Source organism: Juglans regia, chromosome 1 (genome assembly GCF_001411555.2).
Source record: "Juglans regia cultivar Chandler chromosome 1, Walnut 2.0, whole genome shotgun sequence".
In the NCBI taxonomy this organism is placed as follows: Eukaryota; Viridiplantae; Streptophyta; class Magnoliopsida; order Fagales; family Juglandaceae; genus Juglans; species Juglans regia.
This window is the reverse complement of record NC_049901.1, coordinates 16,265,988-16,281,405: the sequence shown is the minus strand read 5'-3', so window position 1 is coordinate 16,281,405 and position 15,418 is coordinate 16,265,988. Positions and strand designations below refer to the sequence as shown.

Sequence of the window (15,418 nt, the reverse complement as noted above, 5' to 3'; positions counted from 1 at the left end):
AGGGAAGAACTGTCTCGAGTTCATCTAATTTAAACTCATGTCTGCGGGGAATTTGGAATAAAGAAAAACATTCAGTATCTCTGTTGATTGTAATCAAAGGAATGAATGAGTTGATGTTCGTTGATATTGTTCTTTTTTCCTTGTTAATTCAGCGCTTACAATAATTTTAAAAAAAAAAAAAAGTGCCACAACAGTACTTTAATTTCCATCCTCCCTTCCATGCATGCATGTGTGTACGTACTCATGAACTTTTAGATATTCTTGATCATGGCCGTCTATAATATATATATATATATATATATATATATATATATATATACTGAATGTTTTTCTAGCTTCTGTGCATGAATTAGCTCGATCTAAATTTATCACATTTGGAGGGCACTCTATATATGGCTTCCACAAAAGTACCATTAATTAATGCTAATTTGGTTCCCACGTACCCTGTAATATATATTATTCTGTCTTAGAAACCTTCAAATTCTCTCCATCTTTTGCGGCAACACCAAAAACTAGCAACCCAATTCTGTTGCACGCACCTGATCTCCCGGCCCTCCTCCATTCCCTTTCCCAGGTTCAATCGCAGCGTAATTTGGTGTAATAATTAATTTGTCTAGTCTTTAAAGTTTCATGGTGGTTCTGGTATTAGGGTTTTGGTTGAGCGAGCTTGCATGCATTATTAATCTGCATGTATTGAGTCCATGCGTGAGGAATTCAACTTTCTTCTTTAATTAATATATAAGCAAGCATTAGCAATTTGATTCAGTGAAAGCTTTCGTACGTACGTACGTAGGTGTATGCATCGATCATCATGTTTATAAAAACAAGCACAAGTTCTACAAACATTAATCATTTATGTATTCATGTGTTCATGTTGTGCAACTTTTGTTTGTATTTTCAAACAATTTATCAAGTACCTGATTTTTCCGGCATGCAGCCGCGCGCAGAAGTGGGGATTGTAACAGCTAGCTAGCAAGAACGTACGAGAGGGAGCTAGCATATATATATAAATTAAAGAGAAGCTTGAAAGGATCAGTTTAATTCAGTTTTTTTCTGGATTTGATTTGTTCAAGAAATGAGTTGCTTTTCATTTTGTTTTACATCCCATGAGAATAATGAGAAGAAAGTATCTAAGAAGACCAGTGGCAGAAGGAAGGGAGACTCGCCTGCTGCTGATCCTCCACACCCAGGGCCTGGTCAGTTCATCACTTTCTTCTTTCCTTTATGCATGGAATAAGGATTATTTACTAGCTAGGTTTATTAATTTATGGGAAGTTTCATTTTGCATCCTCCAAATTAATATTCTATATTTTCTAAATTGCACATCTAATTACCAAATCTAACACATATACAAGTACCAGACCATATTCACAAAACAGAGATGTTATACAGGAAACCATAACCCGAAGGTCGCTCCAGTCGAGACCACCAACAAAAAGGATTCCGATAAAGAAGTTCAGAACAACAACATTGCCGCCCAAACTTTCAATTTCCGCCAATTGGCTACGGCGACAAAGAATTTCCGACAAGAATGCCTAATAGGTGAAGGTGGATTTGGAAGAGTTTACAAGGGACAACTAGACAAAACTGGCCTGGTAAATGTTGAGATATAAAATAATAAAATCTACCTATTCTCGTCAGTTTAAATTTTTAGGACAAGCGGTGATTTTACAGGAACAAGCAGTCCTGTTTGATGTCTTCCCTCTAACTGGTTCAAATCAAAACTTGTAGAGAATTTTGAGTAGTGATCCTGTGGTAGTTTTTATTGATCAGGTTGTGGCTGTGAAGCAACTTGACAGGAATGGATTGCAAGGAAACAGAGAGTTTCTTGTTGAGGTGTTGATGTTGAGCCTCTTACACCATGAAAATCTAGTCAATCTGATCGGATATTGTGCCGATGGAGAGCAGAGACTTCTGGTGTACGAGTACATGCCATTGGGATCTCTGGAGGACCATTTACTTGGTACCACCTTCTTCTTTTTCTTTTTCAAAAGAAAGAAAGAAAGAAAGAAAGAAAGAAAAAATCTTATTTTCAAGTTTGTTTATTGACACTCTAAACACATCGATAAAGATGCAAATCTTGGTAACTATAAACATTTGTCCACCCTGCATCTTTGATAAATATCATCAGAAAACCAACCACTGTATAAACTTATGTGAACTAAACAATGATATTCAGATCTAGCACCAGAGAAAAAGCCATTAGATTGGTTCACAAGAATGAAAATAGCTTTACAAGCTGCCAAGGGCCTAGAATATTTACATGAGAAGGCCAATCCTCCTGTCATATATCGAGATCTAAAATCCTCAAACATTTTGCTGGACAACGATTTCAATGCCAAACTCTCTGATTTCGGATTGGCAAAGCTTGGTCCAGTCGGGGACAAGTCACACGTTTCTTCGAGAATCATGGGAACATACGGATATTGTGCTCCCGAGTATCAAAGAACAGGACAACTCACAGTGAAGTCGGATGTGTACAGTTTTGGAGTTGTGTTTTTGGAGTTGATTACTGGAAGGAGAGTCATTGACACAACAAGATGTACCGAGGAGCAAAATCTGATCACTTGGGTAAGTTCCCTGGTTTCTGTACGTACTTCGCCCATGCATTAATCTTTATCAAAACTTCTGCCATTTTGTCCCTTCACTGCTAATATTTCTAAACTTCTCATCAAGCCGACTGTTTTCTTTCTCTGTCTGTCTTTTACCAGGCACAGCCTGTTTTCAAGGATCCACAGAGATTCCCAGAACTAGCTGATCCGCTTCTTCACGGTGAATTTCCTCTGAGAGCACTACACCAAGCGGTAGCAATTGCAGCCATGTGTCTGCAAGAGGAACAAGCTGTTCGTCCCTTGATGACTGATGTTGTCACTGCTCTCAGTTTCCTCGGCAACAGTCCGAGTGACGGCACCGTATCTCACGGCGCCAGTCCTTCTCCACCACCGGATCACAACATGGCGAGCGGAAATGGGAATCTTCATGATGAAGAAAGTATAAGGGAAAGACAAAAGGCTGTGGCAGAAGCCATAGAATGGGGTTCTACTTCCAGGCACAATGCATCACGTAGTGGAAGTGCTTCTTCATTGTGATTAAAATCTAAAATCTGCATGGAATATTATATCCTTCAAATCATGAGGATAAACTTTTCTTTGTAAGACGTTGGTCTTTATGTATGCATGTTATCATGTGAGAGTTACTGCTTTATCGGATATCTACCTGTTCTCTATTCAGAAAATAGAAATCCACTTGAAAATATGTGGAAATTAAGGATAAACTTTCAATAAAACTGTCATATTTTTTGTCGCAATTGATTAAAAAAGTAAATTTTTAATGCGTTTGAAGTTTGAACTGTTAATTGTAAGATGATCTGATTGGATTAAAGTTAAAAAAAAAAAGAAGAGAGAGAGAGAGAGAGAGAGGATGTTTTAATAATAGGTATAATGCAATTGTATATAACGAGTAGTAACCCTATCATTACTTGTATACTAATTTCTTTTACATATTAATATAATGAAAAATTATTTTCTTAAACTGATATATAAATCATATTTAATAAAATATTTACATGGTATAATTTTATTTAGAAAACAAATTTTAAATTTTAAATTTTATAATTTAAATTTTAATATTTAAATTATATAAATGATATGTTGTAGATATTAACTTGAAAATAGAATAACTCTTAAAAATCGTGAAAGGAATAGATGTGTGTCATTACATGCAGCTATCATCGGAATAAATGGGCGCTATCGTTATACTGCACACAATTTCCTTTTTCTTGGAGGCATGCAGAAGTTTTGGAGGCACAATGAAGCAAGTTGTCTCAAGTTCCAAGCAAGATTGTTTAGGAATTTTGTACTCAACAATTCAAAACATAAAATTGGCGCATTGCACCCTCGAATCTAAAAACAAATTGACACGTGGCACCTAATTCCCTTCAGATCTGATAGTCAGAATGAGAATTGCCACTTATTTTTCATCCATCTTAATGTTAAGAAGTAAATGAGGGTGTAAAGTGTCAATTTCTCATAATTTGAATTTTGAGGATCCAATATCAATTTTTGTGGTTTGAAATACTAATAGTGTTAACGTAGTGTTTCAAGCGTCTTTGGGCTAGATTCTAGAAATTCGAGTCTTTAGGTCATCACCTGTACACTTTAAGCAAACACGAAGAATGGGAGCTCTGGTGGTGTTCGGGGAGTCTCCGATGTTAAAGTTAGTATATCTCCTTAGTAATTTGTGCGTAAACTTAGAGGGATCACATAAAGTTCTTTGTACTTGGGAATCGACTTTTATACTAAGTTTTGGGTGAGGACAGTCTATCCTTGACTTTAAAGGACTTATGTCATTTCTACTATTCATTTTTCAAAATCCTTTAATGTAGCGTGGTTTCTGGAGCGACGTCATTAATGCGGTATGGAGTCTGAGTAGTGGTGCCATTAACGCGACGTGGCTTCCTAACTCACTTTACTCTACGAACATTCTCTGTTAAGTCTCTGAATGCATGTTGTCAGGAAGACACAGGTTTTTCTTATTTCCTACCCACCTGCTTAGGCAAGTTCTCGATGGTAGTCTGTCATTGAGGTGGTGTTTGGTCGGTGAGTCCCCTCTGTCCTGACCATCTACTTTTTCCTCTAGAAACTTGATTCATGGGTGAATTATGCTCGTGGGCCAAATACCCTACTAAGGGCCCATTGACTCCCTTTAGCGGAGGCTGTAGGGCTCGATTGGGCCCTCGAACTAGCCTCCCTATGGTTCTTCATGGATTTGCTTCCAGGGCCTATGGGGAAAAACCCTATCAAATAGGGTTGGCAATTTTTATACAACCTACGACCTGACATAAACCCGATATGCAACAACAATAAGATTAGGATTAGGAATAATAGAGTTCGAGTCAATTATTAACTTTAATTTGACCCAATTAATAATTAAGTCGTATTAGACCAACTTGCAAATTTACAAGATCATCCGATTAGCCAAAAAGAAAAGTCATTAAGATCACTGTGGTCAACCTTTGTTCCTAGTGGTCAGCCACGTGATTTTTCTCAAGCATTTGAGCTGTGAATCACTCGTTTTCTTCATAGCCTTTGCCTTGTTATCCAATGGAAGGATCAAATATTATTTCTGATTATTCTTTTCATTATTATTTTTTCTTAGATCGAATAGGTATATATTGTTTCGGGTCACGTGGATATAAAAATGGATATCAAATGGACTCAGGAACAACTCCAACCCGACCCAATCCAATTGGCAGCTCTAGCGTCAAACTATGTAAAATCCAACGGCAAAAGTGTAATTTACTTTTTTATTTTTTCCTTTCGTTCGATCTTCTCTGGGGAGCCCGTCGGACCAACAAACGTCTATCTCCGAATTTAGTACCCAAACTTCTCCTTGTAAATTGGCCCAACATTTGAGTGAGAATGGTTTAAACTGTTTTAAGAGATCCGCGTGAATGCAAGGACCAAGAAATCAGGGCAAAACTTCGACAAACTACAAAGATCAAAATCAACTTTTATTCTTTGCCCAGGTACTTCTGATTTTTTTTATTTGTTCTTCTATCTGCTCTATAAATTTGTTGAATTCTAATTTAAGTTCCGTTGCATCAATATCAGTTTTATTTTTTATCTTATTGGGGTTGATCCGATAAGTTTTTGCGGTGAGATCTTTTCGAATTGCTTACATATATATTGTTATTTAGGATTTTGTGCTTGATACCGCAAGTTTATTATTATTGGTAAACGTTCCGGTTTCGAGTTATGTTCCCTCTGTGTCCTTAATGCTTTTTTTTTTTCTTCTTCTCGTTTTTAGGTGTATTTGGTGTGAATTGGGACTAGGGTACTGTAAATTTTCTGCTTGGAGGAGAATTTCCTTGATGAGTATTGTAGAAGTTGATTCTTTTTTTATGGGTTGGTAAGTGGTTCTCTAATGATCAGAGATTGGTGAGCGAATCATTGGGGGATCTTGAACAAGTTTGGTTAAGTATCGGATTCCAAAAGCATGACACATGAGGTTTGGAGATGGCTTTTGGGTTTGATTTACATAGTTGCCGTTGCGTCTATCTGGATAGCTGCTAGTTATGTGGTTCAGTCCGTTGTAGATGCCGGGGTTTCACCATTCCTCATAACGTACATTTGCAATTCACTATTTGTGGTTTACATTCCCCTAGTTGAGATTGGGCGCTATTTGGAGGATACTTATGGAAGTTTATGGTTTTGGAAAAAAAAGAAAAGTGGCATTTTGCAAGATTTACGGGAATCAGAGCAGGTTGTTCTTCTTGGGGAGAGTGATTTAGGTGCAAAAGCCATAAATCCATCTGTGCTTTTGGAAGAGGGGCAAATTAGCCATCATGGAGAAGGTATTGGTTCTGAAGCAGAATTTGTATCACATGAGATTCAAGCTGCTCTACCAGATCAAGATAAAGCCAATGGCAACTTCGATAAACGAGTTGACGCAAAAGGCCGTTGGACACGCACTAGAGTGGCAAAAGTTAGCTTATTGATATGCCCATTCTGGTTTTTTGCGCAGCTCACATTTAATTTCTCGCTGAAGTATACAACAGTCACGGTAAGCATTTTTTAAATTTGTATTCCACATCTCACATCTGATTTGCTCATGTTTTCCCCTTCTAGTCTAATTAGTTCCTCTTGTTTGCTTGCAGTCAAATACCATCTTAAGCAGTGCATCCAGCCTTTTTACGTTTTTGGTCTCTCTAGCATTCTTGGGTGAGATGTTTACCTGGGTGAAGCTCATCAGTGTTCTTCTTTGTATGGCTGGAACAATAGTTGTCAGCTTAGGGGACTCTCAAACCGGTTTAACTGCAGCTTCAAACCCCCTTCTTGGAGACATTCTGGCAATCGTATCATCAGCACTATATGCTGTGTATATTACCCTTATTCGCAAGAAGCTACCTGATGATGATGGAAAAAGCGGACACGCCAGTATGGCACAGTTCCTCGGATTTCTAGGACTTTTCAACCTCTTGATTTTCCTTCCTGTGGCCCTTATTCTTAATTTCACCAAGCTGGAACCTTTTGAAGTGCTTACCTGGGAGCAGTTTGGTCTAATTATTGGAAAAGGTTCGTGTCTAAGCTTCATCATTTTTTTTTTATCTCGTTTTCTTTGTTGTTCAGTTACGTGATGCAGTTGCTTTATTTATGTCGGTTGTCTTGAAAGAAGAAAAGTTGTCTTGAAATGGTGTGCTTGGCTATGGTAAATAAGTAGGTCATACCTTTGTCTGTCTATCCCTGTTTTTATGTTCTGGAGATGCCAGAGCATTTTTTTTTCAGGCATATTCTATCCTTGTAACATGGTAATTACTGGGTACATAACTGCCCAAATTAGTCTCCGATTCTATTTTGCTATCTTGACCATTCATTTTAGGGCCTCTTTGGGGTTGCAGTAGGAGTCTTAAAAAGTGCTTAAATATCCTTAGAAGCTATTTAATAGAAAAATTAGGTTGTTTGGGTATTACATATTAAAGCACTTTTAATCTCAAATAAGCTAAAAAATACGTTTTATTTTTTCCTCAAACGTGTTTTTCCGGATAATGCATAATAATGTTGGAAAAGGATGATATGGTAGGAGGACTCTATTGACAATGTTGTTAGGGACATTAATTTTTTGGATTACCATAGGACACCGTATAGCTTTGCATGGTTGTAGTAAGTGAACTCATGGCTTCATGCATCCTCACAAGGAACCACTTCTCTCTTTTATTCTTATAGGTTTACCATCAAAATCCAGACGCACAATCTTTTTTTTTTTTTTTTTTATAGGTAATCAAAGATATTATATTCATAGAAAATGGCAAAGTCCAGGTACACAGGAAGTATACATGAAACTACCTAGCTAGAGGTTACAATAGAAAGAAGAAGATCATGGACACTTAGTCCGTTACAAACTATGGCCCCCGCCCATAAGAACAATGACTTAAAAAAGAAAATTTTTAGCTCATCCATTGTTCTATCTTGATCTTCGAAACTTCTAGCATTTCTCTCCCTCCAAATACACCAACACATACATATTGGTACCAATCTCCAAATTGCCGCTACTTGCGAATCGCCGTGTAGTCCTTGCCATCTTGCAAGGAACTCCACCAATCTACCAGGTATAACCCAAGACAAACCAACTCTTGAGAAAAAATCATCCCACATAACCTTGGCCACCTCGCAGTGTAAAAGCAGATGATCAACTAACTCCTCATGCTTCTTACACATACAACACCAATCTAGGACTATAACCCGTCGTTTCCTCAAGTTATCTGTAGTGAGGATCTTGTCCAAACAAAAAAAAACTGCTTTTGAAGGAGCTTTTGTCTGCCAAATACTCTTCCACGGGAACATAGACATTCCGGAGTTCGTAAGCTTTTGGTAGAAAGAACTGACAGAGAAAAAACCTTTCTTAGAATGATTCCAATGCATCTTGTCTCCGGTGCCCCCTGAAATACTTGCGGAGTGTAAAGCCGCAAAGAACTCTGTGATAAGCTCCAACTCTCAATCTTGGGCTGCCCTAATAAAATCAATATTCCATTGAGGGGTGCTGTTTGAAACAACCAGAAGGTCGGCGATCGATGCCTCCTTTTCTCTAGCGTGCGCAAAGATAGCAGGGAAAGTATCTCGTAGACAATTTACCACACCATTTATCAAACCAAAAAGGGACACGCGAACCATCGCCCACAACAAACTGTTCATGTCCTCAAAAGGTACCCCAAAGGCTCCTAATGTATTTCCACAACCCCACTTCATGAGTGCCTCGAATCTCATTCGAACACCATTCTCTCCAAACTTTTCCGAATTGTGCATCAATAACCAACTTCCATAAGGCCTCCCTCTCGTTTTGGTACCTGTACAACCACTTACCCAAAAGAGCTTGATTGAATTTCATCAAGTGGCGAATTCTCAACCCTCCCCCAAAAATTGGGGTACAAACCGTCGACCAGTTAACCAGGTAGAATTTGAACTCTTCCCCCAAACCACTCCATAAGAAATCCCTTTGTAACTTTTCAATAAGGTTAGTCACCTTTGTTGGAAGCGGGAACAAAGACAAAAAGTAGGTGGATAAGTTTGAAAGAGTGTTTTTAATCAAAGTTAGCCTACCGCCTTTCGATAAGTATAGTCTCTTCCAGGTAGCCAATCTGCGCTCCACACTTTCGACCACATCATTCCAAATCCTTACAAATTTAAAGGAGGCACCCAAAGGTAAGCCAAGATACTTCATAGGAAGCGAAGATATCTTGCATCCCAAGGTAGTAGCTAAAATCTCCATATCGGGGACAGCCCCACTGGCACAATCTAGAAAGACTTGGGCAGTGGCATTTGTATAGGATAATTCCCAGGGAAAAGCTATGTAGTATAAGATTTTCTATCTATCCTTCGGTGTGATTTGAAATTGTAGCCATATGAAGCACTATTGCGACCAATCCCGGAATTGGCTTGTTGATGGATGTTCAGCGACTGTAGTCATGTTATTTCAATTGTCCATGACAAACTTGATTGAAGTAGGTCTACACTTTAATTGGAAATTAGAAGCTTGATTATCAAGCCAAGGTGATTTATGGTTCCTGCAAACTGGCTCTTTCCATCCTCTATGAGTTTGTACTTTGGAAGTCCTAACCTTGGGTTATTTTCTTGATATTATATTGGCAGAGTAAACTGTGTCTTGTCTTTCTGAAATTGCTATGGGGCATCAATTTTAAAAAGTTACTCCCAAGTCCAGATGTCAAAGCACCAATCATTGCGTGCTGTTCCTCTCAAGTAAACACCAATATTAAAGATACATTGCTGTGATTCCAGCTAGGGTTAGCTACAAAGTGTGCTATTAGTTTTGGTGGAGGTTAAGGTTTGATATGTGATCATGATTTGCCCATAAGACTAGAAGGGTGGATTCTACTATAACTGTGTAGGAAGAAACATAATTTTAGAATATGAAGTGAGAAGATAGTTTAGAAGCAATAATGATGCATTGCTAGAAAAAAAGTCTAGGATTAGAAATAAATGCATTTTGATAATCAACTGCCTAGATCTCATACCAGCAAGTAGAAAGATATTAATATTTCAACCATGATACCAAATCCGTAATTGCATTCTTAAGAAATGAGATGATGTTGCTTGAAGGCGTAAGATGACACAGGGAGGGCACAAATGCTTTGGTATCCTGTTTGCGTTCGTTGTTTTATTCATCAGTTGTACAAGGAAAATAGTTTCTATTGACAAATGGAGAACATAATAACTGATGCCATTTTTACCAGCCACCTTTGAGCCAAATGGCACTTCCACACCTGACTAGAATAAGGTTGTGGATGAGTTTCTAGGTTCAAGTCCCGTCAATGAGTTAGAGAGGATGCCATTTTCTTTTGTTTAAATTAAAAAAAAGCTGAAGTACTTTCAATGGCCACAGTTCTGTATCTGCTTACTCTCGTAGCAAATTGTCTTTCCTTTTATCAAGGGATCGATTTTAGAATTTATTTATCGCATGTGGTTTACAAAAATGCATTCAATGTAAACTGAAGGACGCTGATTTTTTGCATGGTGTTTAGGTTTGTTAGATAATGTGCTGAGTGATTATTTATGGGCCAAGGCTGTTCTTATGACGACTACCACAGTAGCAACGGCTGGACTAACAATTCAGATCCCATTAGCAGCTATAGTCGATTCTGTAATGGGCAATGCCCCTCATCTCATGGATTACCTTGGAGCTTTTGCCGTCATTATTGGGTTTGCTGGCATCAACATTCCTTCTGATGCATGTGGCAGATCAAAAGACGCCAGTGTTGAGCTAGAAACTGAAAATTTCAGCTCCTCTACCGATCAAGATCGCGTGCCATCAATTGGTCAAGCTGCAGCGACCATTTCATAGCATTCTGTGGCGCTTCTCTTTAGTGTTTACGCCAAATGTAGATTCAAAGGTTACCTTGCAAGTGCAAATATATTCTATTATATAACATTTTAACAGAAGTATATATGTAATTTTACCCCCCGCCCCCCTCCCCACCATTCTTTTGGGTTATTTATTTTTTGAGACGGGGGTGAAAATAGAGAATCATGAGCAGTATGGGGGTAAGAAATTATAACTCTTTATTTTTTCCTCTCAATTTAGCATCATAAGAGAAAACAATGGATGGATGTATCCTTTGCTTATCATGGATCTGGTAGCAAATTAGCAATGTTAACTTCTTTTATTTTTTTTTCTCATGAATTATTTTCCAAAGGAGGACTGTCATAGCATAAAGAGATTATATAAAAGTAGTTTTACAAACTGACGTAATTTTATGTGATTTGTTAAATTTATTTTAAAATAAAAATAAATTATGACAGATTATATAAAATTATATCAATTTGTAAAATTATTTTTGTATAATTTAAAATAGGAAGACATTTCTTTATTTTCCATAGCTTTTATTGGTGAGGGTTCATGCCCATCCATCTTCTTTCTTTAGTTTTATTTATTTATTTATATTTGTTGTTCACCCCATTTCCATTCATTATTTAGGAAATGTACGCAGTGAGAGTTGCTCATGATACCAAACTCAAATTAGATTATAAAATAAATCTAACATTCAATTTTCAAGTAGATGCAATCTTCTTTTTGGTTAAAGCAAAGCTTTAACATTAAAAAAGAGGCACACCCACAATTGGTCACAAATTGATGAAGTCCAATTGTTAAAAGGTCAATACAGATACTGGGTCTTTCTTTCTTAGACCCACTCTTTGAAAAATAAGAGTACAACTCTTTGAAAGAATATTTTCTCCAGATGCTAACTCCGTGGCATTGCAGCACTCAGGTTCCCGTATCTTTGCATAACTCTTCTTGTGGCAAGCGCAGCAGCCTCACTTGCACGTAATGTCCCAGTCGCCATGATTGCAGCAAATTCTTTGCTTATCTCCTCCTGCACCATGCTTCTCGCATTCACAAGGGGGTCGTTTCCAACAACCCCATTGGCTGCTGCTTTCTGTTCTACAACGTCAACAGCTGGTGGCACTGCATTTTCCACCGTCTTTGGCTTCTCAGACTTGGTGCAGTGCTCTTCAGCTTTCACTTTGTTATAACTCTCTTTGCGATCTGGGGTCGTCATCGGTTGCAAAGGCTGGGTCATTGGAGACCTAAATTGTGGAACTTGGGGGACAGCACCAGATTTCATTGTTGTCTCCAGATTCTGTATCATGGGCACTGCAACATACATTCTTGTAATTAACGACATTGAACAACACTCCCACAGGTTAACCATTTATACAAAACCTTCTTTTCCTCAATTTTGGTAATACAATAAATCTCTTTATCAACAAGACAAGACTTTGAAATCTATTCAGATCCAGTATACCCATTCTTCAATCCTAGAAAACCTCTAACCTTCAAAAGCTCAATCCCTCTAAGCAAGAGGATGGCAGAAGGATTGCCTCAAACAGAAAACTACTAGCAACCGGAGCCGTTGATTAAGCCCTGAAACCTACTTTCTTTTCTGACAAAATCGGCCAAGCCTAACTGGTCATGTAATGTTGATGTTGATAAGTGTGAGGGACTTTTGCCGACAGAATCCCCCGGCAACCTCTGTAACCAATGCATCACAGCATCCAAAGGTCACCCTTGTCTTATTAATTGGAGGAGTGGGCGGTGGGTTTAAGGGGGGGGGCGTGTGGAAACGCCAACCACTACATAAGCCCATAGTGGTTTGTTGGATTATTAACACAGGAATACACAACACCAACCCAGCTAAGTTACTTGGGATTCTAAAAAGAAAACTAACAGATTGCCACATCCCACCAATATCTCATTGGAAAGAGAACAACAAATGAGATAGATAACTTACATATAAGAGCGCCCATTGGACTATTCATGACTTCGTTTGGAAGCTGCAGAATGTAGTCTGGAATGGTTGCACCAACCAAAAACTGAGCAACCTCATTGCTGAAGTTATTGCAATTGTGTGTAAGCAAACTATATGTTTCAGCCGTATATCGGGGGCTGATTTCCTGAAGATACATCTCAAATACATCCTTTGGCACATGTGTCACTCCCAATTCGAACACCCTAATTGGTGTACCATATGGTGTCAATCCAGCAGGAGCCTGTTGTATGCCACCCCCAAAGTAGTATTCATTACCGTAAACAACAACTCCTGTGTGCCTGTTGTGCAAAAGATATTAAATAAAACACTAAGATTAAACCACAGTACAACTTGCTTCCTCTGAAAAAATAAAGGAAATATGAATCGAATGGCCATCACGCATATCCAGCCAAAATAAAAGAACTGATTTAAAGAAAAATAAGGCTCAACATTAGATTTGCCACCCACATATTCCAAGTTTCCAATGCTTCCATCCTTTATCAATTCATCCATTTCATCAGTACTAATTTTCATCTTGAAAGAAGAAAAAGAAATTTTGGAAAAACATATTCCACCAACTATCCAGAAAAGTAAAAACACTGATTTTTGCTGGTACACACTTCAATTGGTAATGGTAACAGGATGACTGATGGGGCAGCCTTATTGAGACAGTCAAGCACCTAAAATTCCTGTCTCCATAAAATTATAATCTTACCAGAAAAAGCAATTGAATTCAACCACCATATACACCTCGATCAAAGAAAGCATCACAGAGCATTCAAGATTCCAATCATCTACATTTAGAACCCCATAAATCCAGATATCCTACTGTTACATCCTCCAAGCTAAAACACTCACCATACACCCTCAATAGCCTTCCCCAAAAAAGTTGTGGAAAGCTGCCGAGCTAGTCCTTGGCTTAGGTCATAAACATTCAAGGTAACCTTGTGACCCTCCTGCCACGAGTTCAATGAATGAGTACATGCAAAACACAATGACACAAACAGAAACCCGGGTGTGTGGTGAATAAGCTAAAAACAAAACAACTGCATACCTCGGCCATGATACAACGATTTCGACACGTTCAGCACACAAAGCTCTGTAAGACCAATTAGTATAACCTATGTAACAAACCAAAGCACAAAACCAGTCATGAAAATTACAAAAACTCAGAATTCCATTTATTCAATTATCAAACATTGAATTCGGGTGATCAAGAAAAATTGCATATAAAAACGATTATGACTTTCATAGAGTGAGGTTTTAGAAGTTAAAGCAAACAACGGAAAAGGTTGCATCGATTTAAGCTTCCGTTGACTCTGCATTCATATTGTTAGCCGACAGAGCAATAAAAGCCCGATTTCATATAGGCCCCCAAAGAAACAGGATCTCGCAAAACCAAATTCAAATTTCCGAACTCGGAAAAAACAATGAAAAAAACTTTTTTAATGGATCGGAGGAGACGAAACTGAGAGATCAACGAGGGTTTGATGTATTCCAGTAAAGGATATCATAAGGGAGAAAGGAAAATGTACCTCAGACCAGGAGGAGCGAATCTGGAAATGCTTTGCGTGGGGAAACGATGGCGTAAACCGGAACCAGCCAAGGCAGATTGCGAGAGCGGTTGGGAAGTTGGGATCCCTCTCTGTTTATATAGGGTATCCAGATTCCCTATCAGTCCCGCTCCGATCCATATTCCATTCAACTCTACGACCTTCTAGATTCTACCATACACTCTCCTCCAACCACGTGGCGTGGTCGTTGTTTGACATTTAAAAAGTAAATGCCTGCTTTTAGTCTCTCATTGTTTTTTTTTTTTTTTCTGTTTCTGAAATGATTATTCTCATTGTTAAAATAATAAAAGACATTTTCATTCTCAAATGATTATTATAATTTTTTTAAATTTTAATATAAAATATAATAAATAATTTAAATTTTTTTAAATTTAAAAAAATTATTTAAAGAATTATATTCTAATAATATGTAATTTAATTTTTAACTTTTATCTCATCTAACTAAAAAAAAATTTAATTTTTTAAGATTTTTTGGATTTTTTTATACCATATTCATCAACCATTTATTTTTTAAAAAAATAAAAAATTATGAAAATTATCATATTTTAAAATTCAATAAAATTTTATACCATAATAGTGAATCAAGATATGCAAGAGGCATAAATCATACTTATTACTTTTCAATTTGAAAGAGGAAAAAATAAAGAACGATGAAAGTTATCTTTTTAATTTGGATAACCATAACCAAAAAAAACACACAAATTGTCTGCCCAATTCTCCGTGCCTAATAGGAGAAAACATTGAAACGCATTATTTTCCAATAAAAGTATTAAAAATCTTTACTTTTAGACTTGAGTTCTATGGGCAATACCACTAAAGAGTTATTAACTTCTACTATATTATATATATATATAAACATATATATATATATATATATATAACAAGACCATTCATTAATAAGGTTATAAAAACAGTTACATACTGTTTTTGTCATACCAAATGGACAAATATTGGAACATCAGCCCACCACATTTTAAAATTCTCAACATACCAAGCATAATGGACAAGCCTATCTACTACCTCA

General features: G+C 37.4%; 3 protein-coding genes across 3 annotated transcripts; 2 read left to right on the top strand and 1 right to left on the bottom strand.

Moving 5' to 3' along the window:
- Nucleotides 1-606: 606 nt before the first annotated feature.
- LOC109006037 (probable serine/threonine-protein kinase PBL26) lies at nucleotides 607-3,319 on the top strand. The gene is made up of 5 exons (XM_035692902.1): nucleotides 607-1,196; nucleotides 1,393-1,595; nucleotides 1,774-1,963; nucleotides 2,180-2,571; nucleotides 2,712-3,319. Exons 1-5 carry the CDS (start codon nucleotides 1,076-1,078, stop codon nucleotides 3,087-3,089), a joined length of 1,284 nt encoding a protein of 427 aa, XP_035548795.1. The 5' UTR covers nucleotides 607-1,075; the 3' UTR covers nucleotides 3,090-3,319.
- Nucleotides 3,320-5,306: 1,987 nt separating this feature from the next.
- Nucleotides 5,307-11,135, top strand: LOC109006036 (thiamine-repressible mitochondrial transport protein THI74). Its single transcript, XM_018985181.2, has 4 exons — nucleotides 5,307-5,527; nucleotides 5,809-6,564; nucleotides 6,659-7,076; nucleotides 10,535-11,135. Exons 2-4 carry the CDS (start codon nucleotides 5,998-6,000, stop codon nucleotides 10,852-10,854), a joined length of 1,305 nt encoding a protein of 434 aa, XP_018840726.2. The 5' UTR covers nucleotides 5,307-5,527; nucleotides 5,809-5,997; the 3' UTR covers nucleotides 10,855-11,135.
- A 378-nt stretch (nucleotides 11,136-11,513) lies between these two features.
- LOC109006038 (desumoylating isopeptidase 1-like) lies at nucleotides 11,514-14,505 on the bottom strand. The gene is made up of 5 exons (XM_035684220.1): nucleotides 14,356-14,505; nucleotides 13,875-13,941; nucleotides 13,679-13,776; nucleotides 12,803-13,119; nucleotides 11,514-12,165 (listed from the first exon to the last, which is right to left on the bottom strand). The coding sequence occupies exons 2-5, from the start codon at nucleotides 13,881-13,883 to the stop codon at nucleotides 11,753-11,755; spliced, it is 837 nt and encodes a 278-aa protein (XP_035540113.1). The 5' UTR covers nucleotides 13,884-13,941; nucleotides 14,356-14,505; the 3' UTR covers nucleotides 11,514-11,752.
- Nucleotides 14,506-15,418: the final 913 nt, after the last annotated feature.

Coding starts and splice junctions, on each gene's coding strand:
- LOC109006037 (XM_035692902.1), top strand. CDS start 1,076: ATGAGTTGCTTTTCATTTTGTTTTACATCCCATGAGAATAATGAGAAG. Junction 1,964..2,179: donor TCTGGAGGACCATTTACTTG/GTACCACCTTCT, acceptor AATGATATTCAG/ATCTAGCACCAGAGAAAAAG. Junction 2,572..2,711: donor AGCAAAATCTGATCACTTGG/GTAAGTTCCCTG, acceptor GTCTTTTACCAG/GCACAGCCTGTTTTCAAGGA.
- LOC109006038 (XM_035684220.1), bottom strand. Junction 13,120..13,678: donor AAGGCTATTGAGGGTGTATG/GTGAGTGTTTTA, acceptor TTTGCACAACAG/GCACACAGGAGTTGTTGTTT. Junction 12,166..12,802: donor TCCAATGGGCGCTCTTATAT/GTAAGTTATCTA, acceptor TGTATGTTGCAG/TGCCCATGATACAGAATCTG.
- LOC109006036 (XM_018985181.2), top strand. CDS start 5,998: ATGACACATGAGGTTTGGAGATGGCTTTTGGGTTTGATTTACATAGTT. Junction 6,565..6,658: donor TGAAGTATACAACAGTCACG/GTAAGCATTTTT, acceptor GTTTGCTTGCAG/TCAAATACCATCTTAAGCAG. Junction 7,077..10,534: donor TGGTCTAATTATTGGAAAAG/GTTCGTGTCTAA, acceptor CATGGTGTTTAG/GTTTGTTAGATAATGTGCTG.